Genomic DNA, 20,290 nt, shown 5'->3' with positions numbered 1-20,290 from the left:
AATATTAGAAAGTCTCAAGTTACTGGTATTCCATAATCCATGTGTAAGTTATTCAGTGATCCAAAACGCATGTGTTTTATTAAAACATTGTTAAATAAATAAATTACATTGATACAGGAACTTCAAGTGCATTCAAACATGATCCAAGTTTTTGAATTGACAAACAAATGGAGGTAGAGATGGTTCTTCATTTCAAAAGCAAAATCCTGTGTGAATAATATTGTTTAACAATGTATACAATTTATTATATACATTGTATTGCATTAAATATAAAAATATATATATGTATCTATCTATCTATATTTGTGTGTGTGTATATATATATATATATATATATATATATATATATATATATATATATATATATATATATATATACTGCTCAAAAGAATTAAAGGAACACTTTTTAATCAGAGTATAGCATAAAGTCAATGAAACTTATGAGATATTAATCTGGTCAGTTAAGTAGCAGAGGGGGTTGTTAATCAGTTTCAGCTGCTGTGGTGTTCATGAAATTAACAACAGATGCACTAGAGGGGCAACAATGAGATGACCCCAAAACAGGAATGGTTTAACAGGTGGAGGCCACTGACATTTTCCCTCCTCATCTTTTCTGACTGTTTCTTCACTAGTTTTGCATTTGGCTACAGTCAGTGTCACTACTGGTAGCATGAGGCGATACCTGGACCCTACAGAGGTTGCACAGGTAGTCCAACTTCTCCAGGATGGCACATCAATACGTGTCATTGCCAGAAGGTTTGCTGTGTCTCCTGCACAGTCTCAAGGGCATGGAGGAGATTCTAGGAGACAAGCAGTTACTCTAGGAGAGCTGGAGAGGGCCATAGAAGGTCCATAACCCATCAGCAGGACCAGTATCTGCTCCTTTGGGCAAGGAGGAACAGGATGAGCACTGCCAGAGCCCTACAAAATGACCTCCAGCAGGCCACTGGTGTGAATGTCTCTGACCAAACAACCAGAAAGACTTCATGAGGGTGACCCAAGGGCCCCATGTCCTCTAATGGGCCCTGAGCTCACTGCCCAGCAGCATGCAGCTCGATTGGCATTCGCCATAGAATACCAGAATTGGCAGATGCACCACTGGTGCCCTGTGCTTTACAGATGAGAGCAGGTTCACCCTGAGCACGTGACAGAAGTGAAAGGGTCTGGAGAAGCCATGGAGAACATTATGCTGCCTGTAACATCATTCAGCATGAGCAGTTTGGTGGTGGGTTAATGATTGTCTGGGGAGGCATATCCATGGAGGGTCACACAGGCCGCTACAGGCTTGACAAAGGCACCTTGGCTGCCATTAGGTATCAGGATGAAATCCTTGGACCCATTGTCAGACCCTGTGCTGGTACAGTGGCTCCTGGTGCACGACAATTCCTGGCCTCATGTGGTGAGAGTATGCAGGCAGTTCCTGGAGGATGAAGGAATTGATACCATTGACTGGCCACCACACTTTTCTGACCTAAATCCAATAGAACACCTCTGGGACATTATGTTTTGGTCCATCCAATGCCACCAGGTTGCACCTCAGACTGTCCAGGAGCTCAGTGATGCCCTGGTCCAGATCTGGGAGGAGATCCCCACAACACCATCTGTCATCTCATTAGAAGCATGCACCGATGTTGTCAGGCATGTATACAAGAACACAGGGGCCATACAAAGTGCTGCGTACAATTTGGAGTTGCTGCAATTAAATTTGGGCAAAATGGACTAGCCTGCCACATCATTTTTCACTCTGATTTTTGGGGCGTCTTTGAATTCAGGGCTCTGTAGGTTGATCATTTTCATTTCCATCAAGCGATGTGGCATCCTTTCGTTCCTAACACATTACCCAGTCTATATCAGTATAGATATCCAGGAGGAATTCTTTTTCCCATTGAGATCTGATGTGTTTTCAAAGTTTTTTTGAGCAGTTTATATATATATACATATATATATATATGTGTATATATATGTGTATATGTGTATATATACTGTATATACTGTATATATGTATATCTACTCTATATATATATATTGTGATGTAATAAATTTGACTCCAAGCCGTAAAAAAAAGGTTTGGGGAATTGCCCCGCATAATGTCTAACAAACAAGTCAAAAAGAAATGTTGAAACAGAAAAGGTTCAAGCAACATTCGACAACCAAACAACAAACAGGGCAGTATTTATAGAAAAAGAAAACAAAGATGGCTGCAGGAAGTGGCATCATGTACGTGGCTCGTAGGTGGCATCATCAAGGAAGGCTCCTGGACTACAGTTTGTGGATTTTATTTCTCGTCTTTGCTTCTGAGAAAAAGAGAGAGAGACGTTAGTACACTTCTATAACCATTCGTTATGCGATTGTTTACTCACCATAAGGTTTGTTGACTGCCGCCAAAGCGCTCGTGCATGACTATATATATATATATATATATATATATATATATATATATAAATATATATATATACTCTCTACATATAAAATCCTAAACCTAAAAGTGCAAAGATTTTGTGCAACAATTTTATGTAACACTTTTTGTCACGCTTTAAATCTGGCTTATATCAAAACCTACATATATATGTTTGGTATCATTCTTTTCAGAATTTAGCAAACTTTTAAAGTGATGTAGTTACATTTTCAGATTCTTATTCCATTTTTCAATTATTAACTAAAATATCTAGAAATCGCGTCCCGCGAGAAGCAACTATAACAGCTACTGTAGAGGCTTTTAAGCCAGCAGCTGATCAAGCAAAGAGGAGGTAAAAAAAAAAAAAACTCTTTGTTTCCCATTGTGTCACAAGGAGCGTCCGCGTTTCCTTGGGGTGCGTTCAGCCCCCCTCTTCACAACACGTGTGGCAGAGACTGGCTGGCGAGTAGCGCAGGCAAGGTGGGGTTGGCTTGCAAAGCGAGCAGGGGGCGAACCCCCTATTGTATATATTGTATATATATTTTATAGTAATGTCTGCCTTTTTGTTTACTTAAAGGTAAAAGAAGACAATCAAGAAATAGCTAGCATGGAACGGCAGTAAGTATTCTGAATTAAAATTAACGTAATTTATTCCAGTCGATTAACTTTGGTAGCCATTTCACAATGGATGACAGTGTAGCTCATGGCTACCACTATGACAAGGCTTTTCTTCAGACAACATTTAAGAAAAATCTAGTAAGAATGTGAATAGTTTTATTTAATTGTGGAAGCTACAGTTAGATCATCCAGCAGGGTTTTTAGACTACCCCAGATCAATGTAAGTTTCCTAAGAGTTTTTTAAGCTGATTTTTAGTGTGCCTCTCTAAACACAAAGGTCAAGTATTACCATCCTAGCTGCTCTATAACTGTGCCACAGCATACCGTAAATGCGTAAATATTTGTTACTTGAGGAAGAAGGCACCTATAAATGCTAATCTGGTGTTCAACTGCTCAATTTGGTGTAGCCATTTGATAATATTTCAGATTGGAGATCAGTGAGGTTACCACAGAGATCCAAAGACCCAAGGCCTGCTCCCGGTTATGCACACACACACCCTCACACGCACACAAACAATTTAGAATCACCAGTTATCCTAACCTGCCAGTCACTAGTGATGTGGAGACAAAATCCAAGCACTAAATGAAAATCCATAAAGATATTGGAGAACATGTAAATCCACACACTGAAGTGTGATTGAGCACCATTTTCAAACCCATAATGATGGATCTGTGCAGTTGAAAAGCTACCCACTGTGCCTTCTTTTTGCCCTTTTTCTTTATCTGAAGTTATACACTGCTTTCATAAGGCGAGGTCTGTGGTAGTGCAAAGTTTGAGAAAAACCTTTAAGCTCAGGGGGCACAACAGGGGCAGATCTGCACTCAGTCTGATCCATTGTACTCCCACCTACAGGCCTGTTATTTGAGAGCAGCAGGTCTTTTAACATTAACCAAGCCAGGAGGTCTTCTATGTGTTTGGGTGGGGTTGTTGTTTGTTATAATAATTCTATTCTTGTTGAGCATCTATCTATCCATCTATCTGTCTATTGGTGTGCCTGGAAACAAGGAGTAGTTGCTGCAATCCAGTTGGCAACCTACTGATTTGGCCTTCAGTGGTATTTAATGGCAATGATATACCAAGTGATATTATAGAATGCAATTCTTTCTTTCTATCTATCTAATGTAGAAGGAAAAGTTTTATATTAACATAAAGAATAGCAAAGAGCCATACAAAGTAATTAAAAGCTTCTAAAATATTAAGATTAAGCATAAATTAGAATGTTAAGCAAATAAGATAGGTCGAGCAAATAGTTAACTAAAAAATCAGTTATATTGCATTATTATTTAGGCTTACAGTAAAATTTCCAGAGTAAGAAAAGAACAGCAAATTGATGCACCGAAAACAGCCTTGGACAGGATAAGAGTTTGAGAACACCTGTGATTCAAGGCTAGGAAGCAATAACACAGAGAAGATGACTCTGAATGGCGCGTATCGAAAACCAGCTGGGTTAATGAATCAGCAGAAAGGCAACAAAAAGACTTTTGCTGTAAGCAGGGTCACGCTGACATAATGCATGAAGAGAAAATCTTAGTAAATTCAGGCATTAGCAAAAATACTAGAAGAATATATTAGCAATTAACTTTAGTGTAGAAATTAGGACAAATCAAGCATGCCAAGCAATGATTAAATGAAAGCACATACTATACTTCTTTTTATTAAAAGCTTAAGCTTCAGGTCACTATTATAAAAAGTTTGGAAGGTTTAAGAAAGAAAATGATGAGAGGAAGCCCATATATAGAATGGAAGCCTTGGCCAGTTGGAGAAAATGGGAACAGCATAGAAAAATAACAAATTCCACGAGGGGACCAGTGATAGGAAATTAAGGAAATAATAAGGGTTCCCATGGAAACTCAAGGTTCGGCTGGACAGGAGTAGAAGGGAGTCAGAGAAGATGGGCAAGAGAGCTCATTCGAGCGAGGTCAGAAAAGATCGGAAATGACATAAGAAAAGCCCAAAGATGGTAAGAGGAAGCCATCCACCCAGTCTTAGACCAATCAAAATAAGCCGAACAGACACCAAGAGGAGTAATGGACAGTAAAACCAGGTGCAGAATGAGCTAATCGAACGAGGTAAAAATGCTAAGAAATTGTTATAAAAACTTCAATTGCTGTAATGTTCGGGGCTCAATCTCATTCGGCCGACTTGAGTTGAGTCCGTGTGGTTGATTTATAGCAATAAAGCCTTAAAACTCTGTCTATCTCGAGTCCTAATAGCCTTTATTTTTAGGTAAAAAGCCTTCTGATGATGAATTTTTGGCCACAACACTATCCATTATATAGTGCGTTTCATATCTATCTATCTAGAGCTAGCTTACTAGCTAGTTAGTTCTCTAATCCTGCCAACTATGCCAAAATATCTATCTATTATATAATGCATATCTATCTATCTATCTATCTATCTATCTATCTATCTATCTATCTATCTATCTATCTATCTATCTATCTATCTATCTATCCATCATATAGTGCCTTTCATATCTATCTATCTATCTATCTGTCTATCTGTCTATCTGTCTGTCTGTCTGTCTGTCTGTCTGTCTGTCTGTCTCATAAACTGGTCTGTAATGTTCTACTGCTGAAATCACAGTTTTATGTAGTTAAAAGTCATGTGCTGGACACATCAGAATTTTCTAATCATTTTGTATCCCTGCCAAAGGATACATTCCTCTATGCCAGCCACTGAAGTTCATACGTCGTAGGGTGGAGTGCAAAGCAATTTCTGCTTCTTTATGTCTTCCTTTAACAGGCACAACCCTCAATGCATTGTGCCTTCAGTATGTGACCAGCTGATGAACCTTAAATGAGTTGGTTTCCTTTCTTTCAGGCTGACGGAAATTAAAGAAAGACTAAGCCAGATAAATGACGAAATGCAGCAGATAGACAATGACATGGAGGAACATCAAGGTACAGTTGGACTAATGTTTGAGAGGCAGTGTGGGATAGATGCCATTATTGTAAGAGAAAGACAGAGCTGAGATAATCTACAAAATGTATATACGCTTTAATAAAGTATGTGCTGATGTCACATTTAACTTGTTCTTTTTTGCTCTTTTCACTGTCTTAGTATTTTTTTTCCTTTTCTGTTTGCTTTCCTATTTTCTTGTGCATGCTGCTGTGTAGAAGGTAAGACCTGTCAGTTATTTTGATACCCACTTTGCTGTACAAGACTGCTGTTTGCTTACACTGCATTTCCAAATCTACATTTCTAACTTTTCTTTTAAAGTCCAATTTCTGTCTGTTTCTTTATACTTCTGGCGGTTGGGCCACACCTTAGCAAACAGCCTGGAATACTGACTTTTTAATACCCGACTGTTTTCTAAAGTGAGGAGTACAGGATGACCCTGTATGGACCTTTCATCCTTGTCTTTTTTATGTTTTAACATCTTGTGATTTGGGGTCTTGCATGTTTAGATCACTTCTTCTTGTTAGAATATGACATGACGTGACATTCATCAATCCTTTTATAACAAATTGTAGAGGGCCAACTCACACACCGATATTGTTTAAATTTAAATCAGCAGTTGTTTTGTCACAGTAGTGTCCGAGGGAGACCCTATTTCTCTTTTACCTTTTTCATTTAGTAGATTATTACAGAATGTCCCAAATCTAATACTCTGACCACACTATTAGGATTGACTATTATAGTTCAATATGTCCTCCTTTCTTTTACATCTGTAACCCCAGGGAGTTAGATAGAGAACCAGAACAGGCAGGAGAGAAAGTTACAACTATCTTCATGTATTATAAATAATATCCATTCATCCATCCATTATCCAACCCGCTATATCCTAACTACAGGGTCACGGGGGTCTGCTGGAGCCAATCCAAGCCAACACAAGGCGCAAGGCAGGAAACAAACCCCAGGCAGGACACCAGCCCACCGCAATGTAAATAATATACCAAAAATAATAAACAAAGTACAATGAGTGTTACAAAATAATATAACAGGCAACGAGGTGGCTCTCTGCCTTATTATGTTGATTGCTCTCTAATCTGACGTGGTCCGGCATGGCCATTGATCCAGCATGCCATCTGCATGGACGAAGCAGAGAGACAGAGAAGTGGTCTCTCCTCAGGATGGAAAATGCCAGAGAGGGAGAGTGACCGGTTTACCTTTGCAGGCCTCATTTATACGATTTTAATGGTCTTTGACAGGTCTCTTCATAAGTATGAGTGTTCAGTTCCCATTGGCTCGAGTTCAGGCAGATTCAAAACCCCCAGTCCAGTGCTCAGTTCCAGAGGCTAAACACCTGCATGCAAGAGTCTCATCTTGATCATGTAAGTCATAAATAATTTCCTCACGTGAGGACCGGCTAATTCAGCTCCCTTACTTTAAAAAAAAACAAAAAAACATTAACTGCCATGTGGGGTTAAACATATTAAAATTATATTTTGTAAGACATTATAAATATCTATCTATCTATCTATCTATCTATCTATCTATCTATCTATCTATCTATCTATCTATCTATCTATCTATCTATCTATCTATAGGGTGGTCCAGATCTAATTATGCAATATTAACTTATTAAGTTTATTACAAAGAAAAATACCCGAAAAATTGCGGCCCATTGAGAAGTGTGCGAACTGATGACATGAAGAAACGTCTTTGCGCCAAACTAGAATCATCCCTGCATAAATAAAATTCTATCTATCTATCTATCTATCTATCTATCTATCTATCTATCTATCTATCTATCTATCTATCTATCTATCTATCTATCTATCTATCTATCTGTTTAAAGTCTAAATGTTTTCAATTGAAATAAAAATTTGTCATTTGTCACCTTCTGATAGAAGTCCATAGAGGGATAGACCCCTAGTGAAGGATACAAATTCAAAGATAACCACATATTTGTAATCACTGACTTTGAAATACTCTGAAATGATATCTTAAATGCTTATGCTTATATAGTTGTGGTCAGGGACCTTGAAATAACATAAAACATCAGTGCACATGCCTGTATTTCCAATCCTTATTTTTTTCATGAAATTTGTGGAAAGGAGTAACTTTGACCCCTCGTACCCCATTAAGACATGAACCCCTGAGGTCAGTTGAGTTTAACTTAAAGTCCTTCTGGTTATTTTTGCCGGGTACACCTGTTGATTTATTGTTTATCATACGAGTGTCATTTCCTGCACAAACTATGATCCACAAATGGCATAGATTTAGTTTTTTTTGGTGGTCTAGGGGGCCAAAAATAGGAGAGTACCTTAAAAAGCCCAGTGCCTTGCATAATCAGACATCAAGACAAGTGTTTACGATATGTGGGGGTTTTCTTGTTACTGGGGTGTCAGAAGTGATTTCAAAGCCTTCAGAAGTAATTCTTATGAACACAAAAATATATTTTTTCCTTAACCCATTAACAGTTATTTAATCAATCTCCTTTTTTAAAATAATAATTTTAATAATGTAATGAGTTTTATTTATTTTATTGTTTAAAGCAATGTGTGATTGACTTGCAAATTAAGGCAACATTTTTATTTTTCAGGGGAAAAGAATCTAAAGTATAAAGAGCTGAAGAAACGAGAGGAAAGCATGGACAGTAAGTCAGACATTTTAGGCCTGTGCAGGCCTTCTCTTGAGTAAATAAGCAATTTGGTTATTCATGGAATGAAGTCGATGATTCCTGAACTGTGATGATAGATGTATTTGTAGAAACATCACTTAAAAACCTGTCAATTAAAAAAATAAATTAAATAATCAACATTGTCCAAAGCAGTGGTTCAGCAGTGGTCCTGGGGACCCCCTGTGGCTACAGGTTTTTGTTCCAACCAGGTTCACAATCGCTGATACTAACAGATAATAACTGATCTCATCTAGATAGCTATTCTTTCTTTTTTCTCTTATTCTACATTCAGAAAAGGATAGCAGTATGAGTTTACATTACAAGACATCTTTCTATTATAATTAAAAAATCCTGGGACAAGACATGACTTTTTCAGAGAGATACTTCAACGTCCCACGAGATGAGACTTTGTGCCAAGAGATTTAACCAGGCCCGGGGCTGGAAATAAAAGACAAAGAGTAGAAGACAAAGTAGAACGTCATACAGAATTCAAATACGTTGGTGCGATACACATACAGAGCAGGTTAGAGATAATGGAAGTACTAAAATTCAAAAGTCTCAAAAAATGATAGTAAAGATCTCATTAGCACAAGCAAACAGAAATTATTACTTAGTGAAATAACGGCGAAAAGAGTTTGAATATATTTATTCAGATTTAAGCTTTAAGTCGGAGACTTATAGATCGTCTAATTCGTGTTGCCATCGGGGAAGAGTAGTGTTTCTTCTCAATGAAGAAGCCCATCCATGAAAATTAAAAGATTTGTTGTTTGGTGAAAGTGAAATCCACATACGCGAGTGGCAGAGATGTGAAGTGGCTGGTGCTTTGCGCCAACAATCCCCCCCCAACCCAAAACCCCCAAAATAAGTCATCGTGTATGGGGGAGGAGTGAAAGCTTTAGATTCATCAAAAATTTCAATCTCCAGTTTTTGCACAGATCTCGACATTTTAGGGTCCCCTGATACCAAAAACATTGATATCTCGATGATGGGTGTGTGTCTGTCTGTCTGTCTGTCTGTGTACGTGTGTGTGTCTGTGTGTGTCCGGACGGTCTAGAGCTAAAATGGCTGTACAGAAAAATACCAAACTCGAAACTTCAGCCTGTTCTGAGATGACGAGGTGCTGATTAGTTTTTGAGCCAAATCATGCAAGAGAGGAACCCTCAAATATCGTAATTCTGTGATTAATGATGAATTCTTCTCATCTGTTGCTATTGTAATGACTTATTTTATGATCCAAAAGATCAGCATCAAAGTGGAAAATAATTAATGAAATGTCAGAGAATAGTTCGGGTAACTTAGTTCCTACGGCACAAAGCCTACTGACGCTCGCATCCGAAGTCTGCTCCCTTCATTGTATCCTAGTAGTGACAACTAAAACTGGGCAAAGCAGACACCCGAGCGAACAACACTAAATGATGAAATGCTGCAACTGCTTCAGCGTCAGACCCACTAATTAGCCAATCATGGAAAGGCAGAATGGAAATCAGGATGAACATAAATAAAATGTAAAAGAAAAAATACATTATCCACTTATAACTGCTTCATTTGTATTCAAATGTATTAACACACTCAATTTTGTAATTTCTTCATTGACACCAAAGCATAGAAAATGAGAAATGACAAGTCACCTAGTTAGGCTCTGAGTCCAATTAAAAACAGAAGGTGGTTGGAACAAAAACCTGCAGCCCCAGGGGGTCCAAGAGCCAACTCAAAAATAAGAGCTGCACACTAAGTAGTAATCTTTACTAAATGATGTAATGAATATGCTAACTTTAATTAAAGATCAAATATATGGTCATGTAAAAAGTAAGCACACAAGTAAGTTTTGCCCCTACTTGCTTCGCTCGCCAACCCCTTTCCTGCCAAGCACTACGTGCCTTTGTGAAAAAGGGGGCTGAATGCATCCCAAGGAGACGCGGCCGCTTCTCTGAAACCCCCTCTTAAACGGTGATACAATGGGAAACAAATTCTTTTTTGTTTTTTTTACCTCCTCTTTGCTCGATCAGCTGCTGGCTTGCTGCTACTGCTGCCATGCCACATGATCTGCACTTCGCTTGCTTTGCCCACCGCCAGTGCTATGCGCCGTTGTGAAGAGGGGGGCTGAATACACCCCTAAAAGACATGCTCGCTACCCCGAAACCCGTCTTTAACGGTGATACAATGGGAAACAATTAACAGTTGTTTTTTTTTAACCTCCTCTTTGCTCGATCAGCTGCTGGCTTGCTGCTGCTTCCGTGCCGCGTGATCTGCATTTCGTGCGGCTCTTCGAATGTTTTAAAGTCACTGCCTTGTCTCTCTTCGCCCCCAAACATCCTCAAACACAATTCAATCTCTTTTTGCTGTTCCGTTATTTCACCCTGTACTATTTTCCATTTGTTTGCGCTAAAGCGATCTTTACTCTACGGCTATGCACTGTTGTGAAGTGGGGGGCTGAATGCACCCCAAGGAGACATGTTCACGTCTCTGAAATGCCCTCTTAAATGGTGATACAATTGGAAACACATAACAATTGTTTTTTTACCTCCTCTTTGCGCGATCAGCTGCTGGCTTGCTGCTGATTGTCCCGTGCCATGTGATCTGCAATTCGTGCGGCGCTTCAAATGTTTTAAAGTCACTGCCTTGTCTCTCTTCTCCTCCAGACATCCTCAAACACTATTCAATCTCTTTTCGCAATTCCGTTATTTCACCGAATAATATTTTCTATTTGTTTGCGCTAATGCAATCTTTACTCTAATTTTTCTGAATCTTTCGAATTTTCCTACTTCCATTATCTCTAACCTGCTCTCCGTGTGTATCACAAGACTTAGTTCCAAAGGTTGTAAGTATGACATGACTAGCATGTCTCGCGGGACGTGAAAGTGTTTCTCTGTCTCTCGTCATAAGATCACGTCTCGTCCCAAGTTTTTTTTTTATAATAGAGAGATATGTTGACATATCAAGATTTGTCCTTCATTTAGACAGTATCTGTAGATAAAGACGATGCAATAAAAATACATTCAGATGTAGGCATCCGTAGGCTTTGCGTCCTAGGAACCATTTATTTTGCCTGCTTTCTGTAACCAGACAGAACTGGATCACAGTGACCCCTTGACATTTAGACTGCCACAAAATTTGTGCCAAGATCTGTCTGACTCCGTCAGGGGCTGAATGGTTGGCCATTGTGGGGTCTGATGGTCATCCTGACATATTAAGGCTCATACTGTATATACAGTATAGTTGGTTTATAGAGTCATTATTGTCACATGTACAGAATATTTTATTTGGGAGGGAAATTGCACTTTTAATGTTTGTAATGTTAGTAAGTGAATGTTTTTCGCGGTTATTTGTTTTAATTGTTGTTTTCTTTGTAATTGAAGATTTTCTGGAATCGTATGAAAGCACCAAAGCACAAGACGTTGAGCGCAGAAGCCAGGTAGAGGCCAGCATTGTTGCACTTCTAGAGCATACGAGTAGGGTGAGTATATGTGCTTTAATCTAAAACCTCTGTGGCTTGTAAGGGGGTGCCTCATGATCCCCCAAACCCTTGACACGATTTTGCTAACACAGTTTCGGTTCAGACATAATCGTTTTAATTGCAGATAACCTTTAACGGGTTTCTTCCATTTAACTGTCTCCAACTAAAGCTCACTCCTTTCTCTTCTTCTCCTCTCTCCACGGGGGAGCCTCTCTTGACTTCTCTCTCAGCACTGACTCAACTATGTTAGTGAGGGTGGCCATTTTTATGCCAGACCCTGGAGTACTTAAAGTGTCGGGACACCACAAACAGGAAGCACTCTAAAAAACTGAAAACACAGCTCCTTCCTGCAGCTCCCCATGGTGGCCCTCACAGGACCCTGCAGGGCAGTCAGTCAATCAATCAATCAATCAACTTTATTTAAAATACAAAATCACCATGCAGCATGGTCCCAATACACTGTACAAAATAGAATAAAACATGAGACATGATATAAAATAAGCGGTAATACTTTACATTGTCTATAATTACACTGTAACTACTATATAATTACCTGTACAGTGTAACTATGAGTTATTACTCCGTACTTGCTGTATAATACAAAGTAACGCTATAGCTAATTATTCAGTTGTCATTGTTATTCCACAGTGTATATAATTACAATGTAACAATTTATCAGTGATCCAAAAACAAGTGTCCTTACATAGTTACGACGTATTTGTACTTTCAAAATGTAATTAAAACATCAGGGTATGTAATTACAACTATGTAACAGATGTGCCATGGTCTGGGCAATTTTAATGGAGAATTGCAGTGATAACTGCATAGGTTTTCAATGATATTTCAAGATCTGTTTTAAATGGTGAAAACACATTTGTAAAATTCGTAAATTATGACGATTTACCTTCCCACTAATGTGAAATGTGGCCTCATCACTGAAGATAATCAAGGAACAAAAAATTTCATTGGTCTCCAAATTTTGCTGGATGAAAGCTGAAAACTCAACTCGACGCGTCTTATCCCCTCGTCTAAGGGCCTGAACCAACTGCAGACGATATGGTTTCATAACCAACTGGCGTAGGAGAATTCTCCATACACTTGACTTTGGTATCTGTAACTCATGACTTGCTCGTCGAACTGATTTCGATGGGCTCCGAGTGAACGCATTCTCAGCAGAGGAGGAAATTCGAGGTCGCCCGTTGCAAATACACCCAGTATCCCGAAATTGCCGGGATTGTCATTCGGAGGGTCAGTCCCATATTTTTGATGAAATGCCCGCTGCACAGTAACAACTGATTTGAGTTCTGGCGAATTCTCAAACGCAAAAAGCTTTTTATTGTGGTACAGCCATAACTGCAAACATAACTAATCGAAACAACACACTGTTAGCACTAGCACCATGTACCGGCAACAAAATGAAACTAGATTAATTCCTCAAAATGCCACTAGGTTGCTCTGCAGTCTCTGATTAATGGGCGCCAAAGCTACAGCTCTTTGAAACTCTGATATTCTTTTTGGGACACCCTGTACAAACTCACTGCCTCCAGTAGGATTTACTTTTTTACCGTGCTAGTAACTGTTTCACATTTCATTAAGAGTTTCATTCAGATTAATGTTCTTGAGGTTTCTATCCATCCTTAGTGACACCCAGAGAGACGCCAGCACAGCCAGCCAGACAGACGTCACTCCAAAGAGGGTCAAATCAGATTCACATGCCTAACTAGAAATTTGTTGCACTCATCCCAATACTTTCCCTGTATATCTACAGTATATGTGGTGTACGTCTAAAAATGAGTTTTGCATAAACGTTTGCACTTCGTTTATATCCATTTTGTTCTTTTGCACAGAATATGAACCGTTTGAAGCAGATCTCATCAGTAACTGCTAGTGAGCTGAAAACCATGCAGGAAGATCTTACATTTAAGGAAACCGAAATGCAGAAATCCCAAAGTACAGCCAAAGGCCTATCAGCAGGTGAGAAATGTTTTTATTTATTTATTTATTTGTACTAGTGCATTACTGGGATGAAATCGTCTGTATTAATAATGTTGTAGATACAGCGGGGAAAATAAGTATTGAATGTGTCATTTTTCTCAGTCAGTATATTTCTAATGGGGCTATTGACGTGATATTTTCACCAGATGTTGGTAACCACCCAAGTAATCCACACATACAAAGATATCCATCCATCCATCCTCTTCTGCTTATCCGGGGTCAGGTCGCGGGGGTAGCAGCTTAAGCCACTCCCTGGCCACTTCTTCCAGCTCTTCCGGGAGAATCCCAAGGTGTTCCCAGGCCAGCAGGGAGAAATAGTCCCTCCAGCGTGTACTGGGTCTTCTCCGGGGCCTCCTCCCGGTTGGACGTGCCCGGAACACCTCACCATGGAGGTGTCCAGGAGGCATCCTGATCAGATGCCCGAGCCACCTCATCTGACTCCTCTCAATGCGGAGGAGCAGCGGCTCTACTCTGAGCCCCTCCTGGATGACTGAGCTCCTCACCCTATCCTTAAGGGAAAGCCCAGACACCCTGCAGAGGAAACTCATTTCATCCGCTTGTATTCGCAATCTCGTTCTTTCGGTCACTACCCATAGCTTATGACTATAGGTGAGGGTAGGAACGTAGACCGACTGGTAAATTGAGAGCTTTGCCTTACGGCTCAGCTCCTTTTTCACCACGACAGACCGATGCAGAGCCCGCATCACTGCAGATGCCGCACTGATCCGCCTATCAATCTCATGGTCCATTCTTCCCTCACTCATGAACAAGACCCCGAGATACTTGAACTCCTCCACTTGGGGTAGGATCTCACTCCCAACCCTAAGGGGGCACTCCACCCTTTTCCGGCTGAGGACCATGGTCTCGGATTTGGAGGTGCTGATTCTCATCCCAGCCTCTTCACACTCAGGTGCGAACTGCTCCAGAGAGAGTTGAAGATCACGGCCTGATGAAGCAAACAGGACAACATCATCTGCAAAAAGCAGTGACCCAAAGATATATACATACAAAGATATATTCATACAAAGATATCAAAACGAATAAGTCTATAAATGAAGTTATGTGTAACAAAGTGGAATATGTATTGAACACGCTTACTGAAATGTATTTCATCCTTAGTAGAAAAGCCTTTGTTGGTAAATGACAGCTTCAGGACGCCTCCTGTATGGAGAAACGAGTCACATACATTGCTCAGGTGTGACTTCGGCCCATTCTTCCACACAAACTGTCTTCAAATCTTGAAGGTTTCGGGGTCCTCTTCTATGAACTCTGATCTTCAGTTCTTTCCACAGATTTTCAATGTGATTCAAGTCGGATGATTGACTGGGCCATTCTAGCAGCCTTATGTTCTTTCACTGAAACCAACTGAGAGTTTCCTTGGCTGTGTGTTTCTTGCTGAAATGTCCCCCCTCATTTCATCTTCAGCATCCTGGTAAATTGCAGCAGATTCTTATCAAGAATGTCCCACTACATTTCTCCATTCATCCTTCCTTCCATTCTGTGAAGTCTGCGAGTACCATATGCTGACAGACAGCCCCAGACCACGATGTTTCCACCTCCACTCTTCACTGTTGCTGTGGTGTTTTTGGGGTGATGATGTGAAGTGCTGTTTCTCCTCCAAACATGGTGTATGCAATGACATCCAAAGAGTTCAGTTTTGGTCTCCTCTGACCGGACTCTATTCTCTCAGGATTTCATTGGCTTGTCCAAATGTTGTGCAGCAAACTTTCGCTGAGCTTCAAAGTGTTTTTTCTTCAGCAGTGGAGTCTTGCGTTATGAGTGTGCATAGAGGCCATGGCGGTGGAGTGCATTACTTCTTGTTTTCTTTGAAACAACTGGACCTGCTCGTTCCAGGTCTTTCTGAAGCTCTCGGCGAGTGGTCCTTGGCTCTCGGACAACTCTTCTGATTATTCTTTGGACAGAAATCTTTCAAGGAGCCGTTTTATGGTGAAATGATGTTCTTTCCACTTCCAGATTACGGCCCCAATGGTGCTCACTGGAACATTCAGAAGTTTAGAAGTAGGTCTGTCACGAATGCCGCCAGTAAGATCGTGAAGGTCTTGAGAGAGCTCTGTGCTTTTACCCATCATGAGATGCTTCTCGTGTAACACCTTGGGAATGAGAAACCTTTTTATAGGCCACCAATTAGGACTAAAGCAGCGGATATTCACTTGCACTGACAGGCGGTTATCAGAATTGCTGTCTAAATACAGTATATTCCCTCTTAACTGGCCTCGCATTAACCAGCCGACGGATTAACCGGCCTGTTACAATAAAATTAAATTATAAAATCTTCTTTATATTATATGTATGCACTTCCTTCTTTCCTGGAAGGTGAGAGGGCTCCTACGCTCAGAATGATTTCCGTTTACATATTCCTTTATGAATTTTCCACGGTGCCTTCTTCTTTCTACCTGGCGGCTCCCCTGCTTCTCCCAACGGGCGTCACAACAGGGGAGTCGCCCTACCTGCAGGTGCAGCTGCCTTCTGCACTGGTCCAGTACCCTCCGATCCCTGGCTACATCGGGCTCCATCCAGACTGAGACTTGGGTTCTTTGCCCAGCGGCCAGGACGCTCACGCTGGGGCTAAACCAGCCCAAAGCCTCCACGACTGCCGCTGCCTTTCGATGGCCAGTCGACTTCAATACCGGTCACTCCAGCTCCGTGATCACTCAGCTGGAGCGACCGCTTTCTTCAGCCCCACCGAGTGTTGGCCAAACACTCCTATGCAGGAGTTCACCTCCCAGCTGCCTGCCTTTGCTCCATCGAATCTGCTCTCGCTCGCTCGCTCTCCTGCACCGTCTTTCCTCTACCTGCTTCCTTCTCTATTAACCTCCCGTTCTTTCCTGTTCTCCCCCTAGCCGCCTCGTGCTTCTATTTATCAGGGGGACGTGGATCAGATGTGGCAATTAGCAGTTCCCGGGAACTATTACGGATGGGGACGACTCCTCACCTGTGCACTTAAGCTAGGATCGTCCGCATCTCGAACTCCCCGAGAACCGATCGGCCACACATACCACACCCCCTCGCTAAACCACGAATGCGGCAATTATATATTTAAAAAGTGGCCTTTTTGACTTGAGCTGTGGACCCGCTACACCACACTGTCCAGTCATTGTACGAGAAAAAAACCCGTGTGCGAAATCGTGGATGAAGCCTTGTGGATATGGTTTCTTCAGGAACATCGAAGAGGTACAGTACATACCTTAGAAATGTTTTTCTACATGAAAATAGGTATGCATCGGATTAACCGGCCAAAATGGCAACTGGCCATGGGTCCAGTCCCGAGGTAAATGGCCTGTATTTGATATAGCGCCTACTAGAGTTCAAGAACCCCCCTAGGCGCTTCACAACACAACAGTCATTCACCCATTCACACACACATTCACACGCTGGTGATGATAAGCTACTTTGTAGCCACAGCTGCCCTGGGGCGCACTGACAGAGGCGAGGCTGCCGAACACTGGCGCCACCAATCCTTCCGACCACCACCAGCAGGCATTCTCATGCCGGGAGCCAGGATCGAACCTGCGACCCTCCGATTGCTGGACAACCCGCTCTACCGACTGAGCTACTGCTGCCCCAGGTGGTCGGTTAAGAGGGATTGTATTGTACTGACAGATCTCGGCTGCTTTCTTAGCTTTCCAGGCCTTTTTGCATCTCCTCATTTTCATGTGTCCAATACTTATTCCCTGTGTCATTCCACTTTATTACACATAACTTAATTTATGGAATATTTTGTTTTCATTTCTTTGTATGTGTGGATTACTGTGGGTCCAAATCACACCTGAGCAGTGCACGCAACTCGTTTCTCCATACAGAAGGCTTTTCTACTAAATGATGAAATACATTTCAGTAAGCGTGCTCAATACTTATTCCCTGTGTCATTCCACCTCATTACATATAACTTAATTTATGGACTTATTTATTTTGATTTCTTTGTATGTGTGGATTACTTGGGTAGTTACCAACATCTAGTGAAAATTTCATGTCAACAACCCCATTAGAAATACATTTACTGAGAAGAACATTGACGCGCTCAGTACTTATTTTCCCTGCTGTATCGTCATCCTAAGTAATACATTTCATTTGCAGTGTTAGCACAATACAGTACAATAGAACTCTTTAGAACATTAGAAGACTCTCGATGAGAACAAGCCATTCAGCCCAACAAAGCTCGCCAGTCCTATCCACTTGTTTCATCCAAGAAAATATCAAGTCGAGTTTTGAAAGTCCCTAACGTCTTACTGTCTACCACACTACTTGGTCGCTTTATTCCAAGTGTCTATCGTTCTTTGTGTAAAGAGAAACTTCCTAATGTTTGTGCGAAATTTACCCTTCACAAGTTTCCAACTGTGTCCCCGTGTTCTTGATGAACTCATTTTAAAATACAAGTCTCGATCCACTGTACTAATTCCCTTCATAATTTTAAACACTTCAGTCATGTCTCCTCTTAATCTTCTTTTGCTTAAACTGTGAAGGCTCAGCTTTTTTAATCTTTCCTCATAATTTAACCCCTGTAGCCCTGGAATCAGCCTAGTCGCTCTTCTCTGGACATTTTCTAGTGCTGCTATGTCTTTTTTGTAGCCTGGAGACCAAAACTGCACACAGTACTCAAGATGAGGCCTCACCAGTGCATTATAAAGGTTGAGCAGAACCTCCTTGGACTTGTACTCCACAGATCGTGCTATATAACCTAACATTCTTCAACTCTTCAACGAGTGCAGGCGGACAGCATTGTGAACATTAAAGTACAAGTACAGATTTATACTAATTACTAAATACAGAACTGGTACAACATATAAAACACACAGAGAACAAGATAGAAACTGATTAAAGAAACATTAGTTAATTTGATGAACCGTGGCCAGTTGACAGTCGAGGAGATGAAAATCGTAAAAGGAAAGTCAAACACAAAGTAAAGAGTCCTGGAGACCTCGGCTAACTGGTCTCTTACCCCATCCTGGGTTTTCTAGAATGGGGTCTGTGCTATGGTTGTCCATCCATCCATCAGTTATCCAACCCACTGTATCCTAACTACAGGATCACGGGGGTCTGCTGGAGCCAATCCCAGCCAGCACAGGGCGCAAGGCAGGAAATAAACCCCGGGTAGGGTGCCAGCTCACCACAGGGCACACACACCAAACACACACTAGAGACAATTTAGGATCGCCAATGCACCTAACCTGCATGTCTTTGGACTGTGGGAGGAAATCCACGCAGACACGGGGAGAACATGCAAACTCCACGCAGGGAGGACCCGGGAAGCGAACCCAGGTCTCCTAACTGCGAGGCAGCAGCGCTACCCACTGTGCCACCTTGCCACCTGCTATGGTTGTGTTAAAAATAATTATTTTCTGATGAGGGATTATTTTTTTATCAGAGTAAATGAACTTCATTTTTCTCGGTGTGAGGTTATGGCAGTTCAACAAAAGGTGATTTTTTTATAACTTTTTTTTTTTGCTCATCTTTACTGTGGTGCCAACAGTTGTGGAGGGTGCAGTAGATATACTCGTAAATACACATATTTATAATACAACGTATTAAGTAATTACAGTGTGAATGTAGCAGTAAGCGGCAGTGTCAGCTTTTCTTCCTCTGTGTCAGCATTTTCACTCCATACTCCCATCTGTAGAATGAGCTGGCGGGCCGCCACTGCTGTGTACTGAGGCCGTGTTGCCACAGGTGTTAATAGGACAGCATGGCAGATTTAGTGTTGCCAAAAGAGAAAGGGCAACTCTTTAACGTTGCTGCCGTTCCTGTTACAAAGATGAGAGTGTGACAGCTTGTAAGATTTCTTTTTGACATCACATAGCCATTTAAAAAGAAGCAAACATCATTGTGTTACTGCATTAAATCCACTGGAAAAAAAACCCAGCCTAACACATTGAGGTTTAATTATACAATCTGATAATGTTTAATAGAGACGTGCTGACTCTCCATCTTTACAGAGGTCTGGAAAACGCCACACTTACTGCTTTTAGCTACTTATATATAAAGCTGTGGTGAAGGCACAAAGAGAAAACCACATTTCTGTTTGGTTTGCTAGACGCCACATCAGGGATCTGAAAAAATAAAACCTCACTGAGAGGGCCATTAAAAAAAAAAACTGACTCTGAATTACAGGCTAATTTGACCCAATATGATAAAACAATGTCACATGTATCCAGTGCGCCCCCCTAAGTAAACTGGGGCTCTAATCACCCTTGCCCCTTCCTGTGAATTCACCACATTAGTATTTCTTATAAAGATGAGCAC

At 41.0% G+C, this 20,290-nt stretch overlaps 1 protein-coding gene across 2 annotated transcripts in view; it reads left to right on the top strand.

Annotated features, from left to right (window-relative positions):
• Positions 1–20,290, top strand: part of ift74 (intraflagellar transport 74) — a 158,565-nt gene that overhangs the window by 106,954 nt on the left and 31,321 nt on the right. The window contains exons 12-17 of one of the 2 annotated variants that reach the window (XM_039759704.1): positions 2,973–3,013; positions 5,838–5,917; positions 6,134–6,136; positions 8,506–8,559; positions 11,940–12,037; positions 13,885–14,011. In XM_039759704.1, the coding sequence (XP_039615638.1) occupies positions 2,973–3,013; positions 5,838–5,917; positions 6,134–6,136; positions 8,506–8,559; positions 11,940–12,037; positions 13,885–14,011 (403 nt within the window). The remainder of the gene's footprint in view (positions 1–2,972; positions 3,014–5,837; positions 5,918–6,133; positions 6,137–8,505; positions 8,560–11,939; positions 12,038–13,884; positions 14,012–20,290) is intronic. The other variant, XM_039759705.1, reaches the window with a different exon arrangement.

This window comes from Polypterus senegalus, chromosome 7 (genome assembly GCF_016835505.1).
Source record: "Polypterus senegalus isolate Bchr_013 chromosome 7, ASM1683550v1, whole genome shotgun sequence".
In the NCBI taxonomy this organism is placed as follows: Eukaryota; Metazoa; Chordata; class Cladistia; order Polypteriformes; family Polypteridae; genus Polypterus; species Polypterus senegalus.
This window is presented reverse-complemented; position numbering and strand designations above follow the sequence as displayed.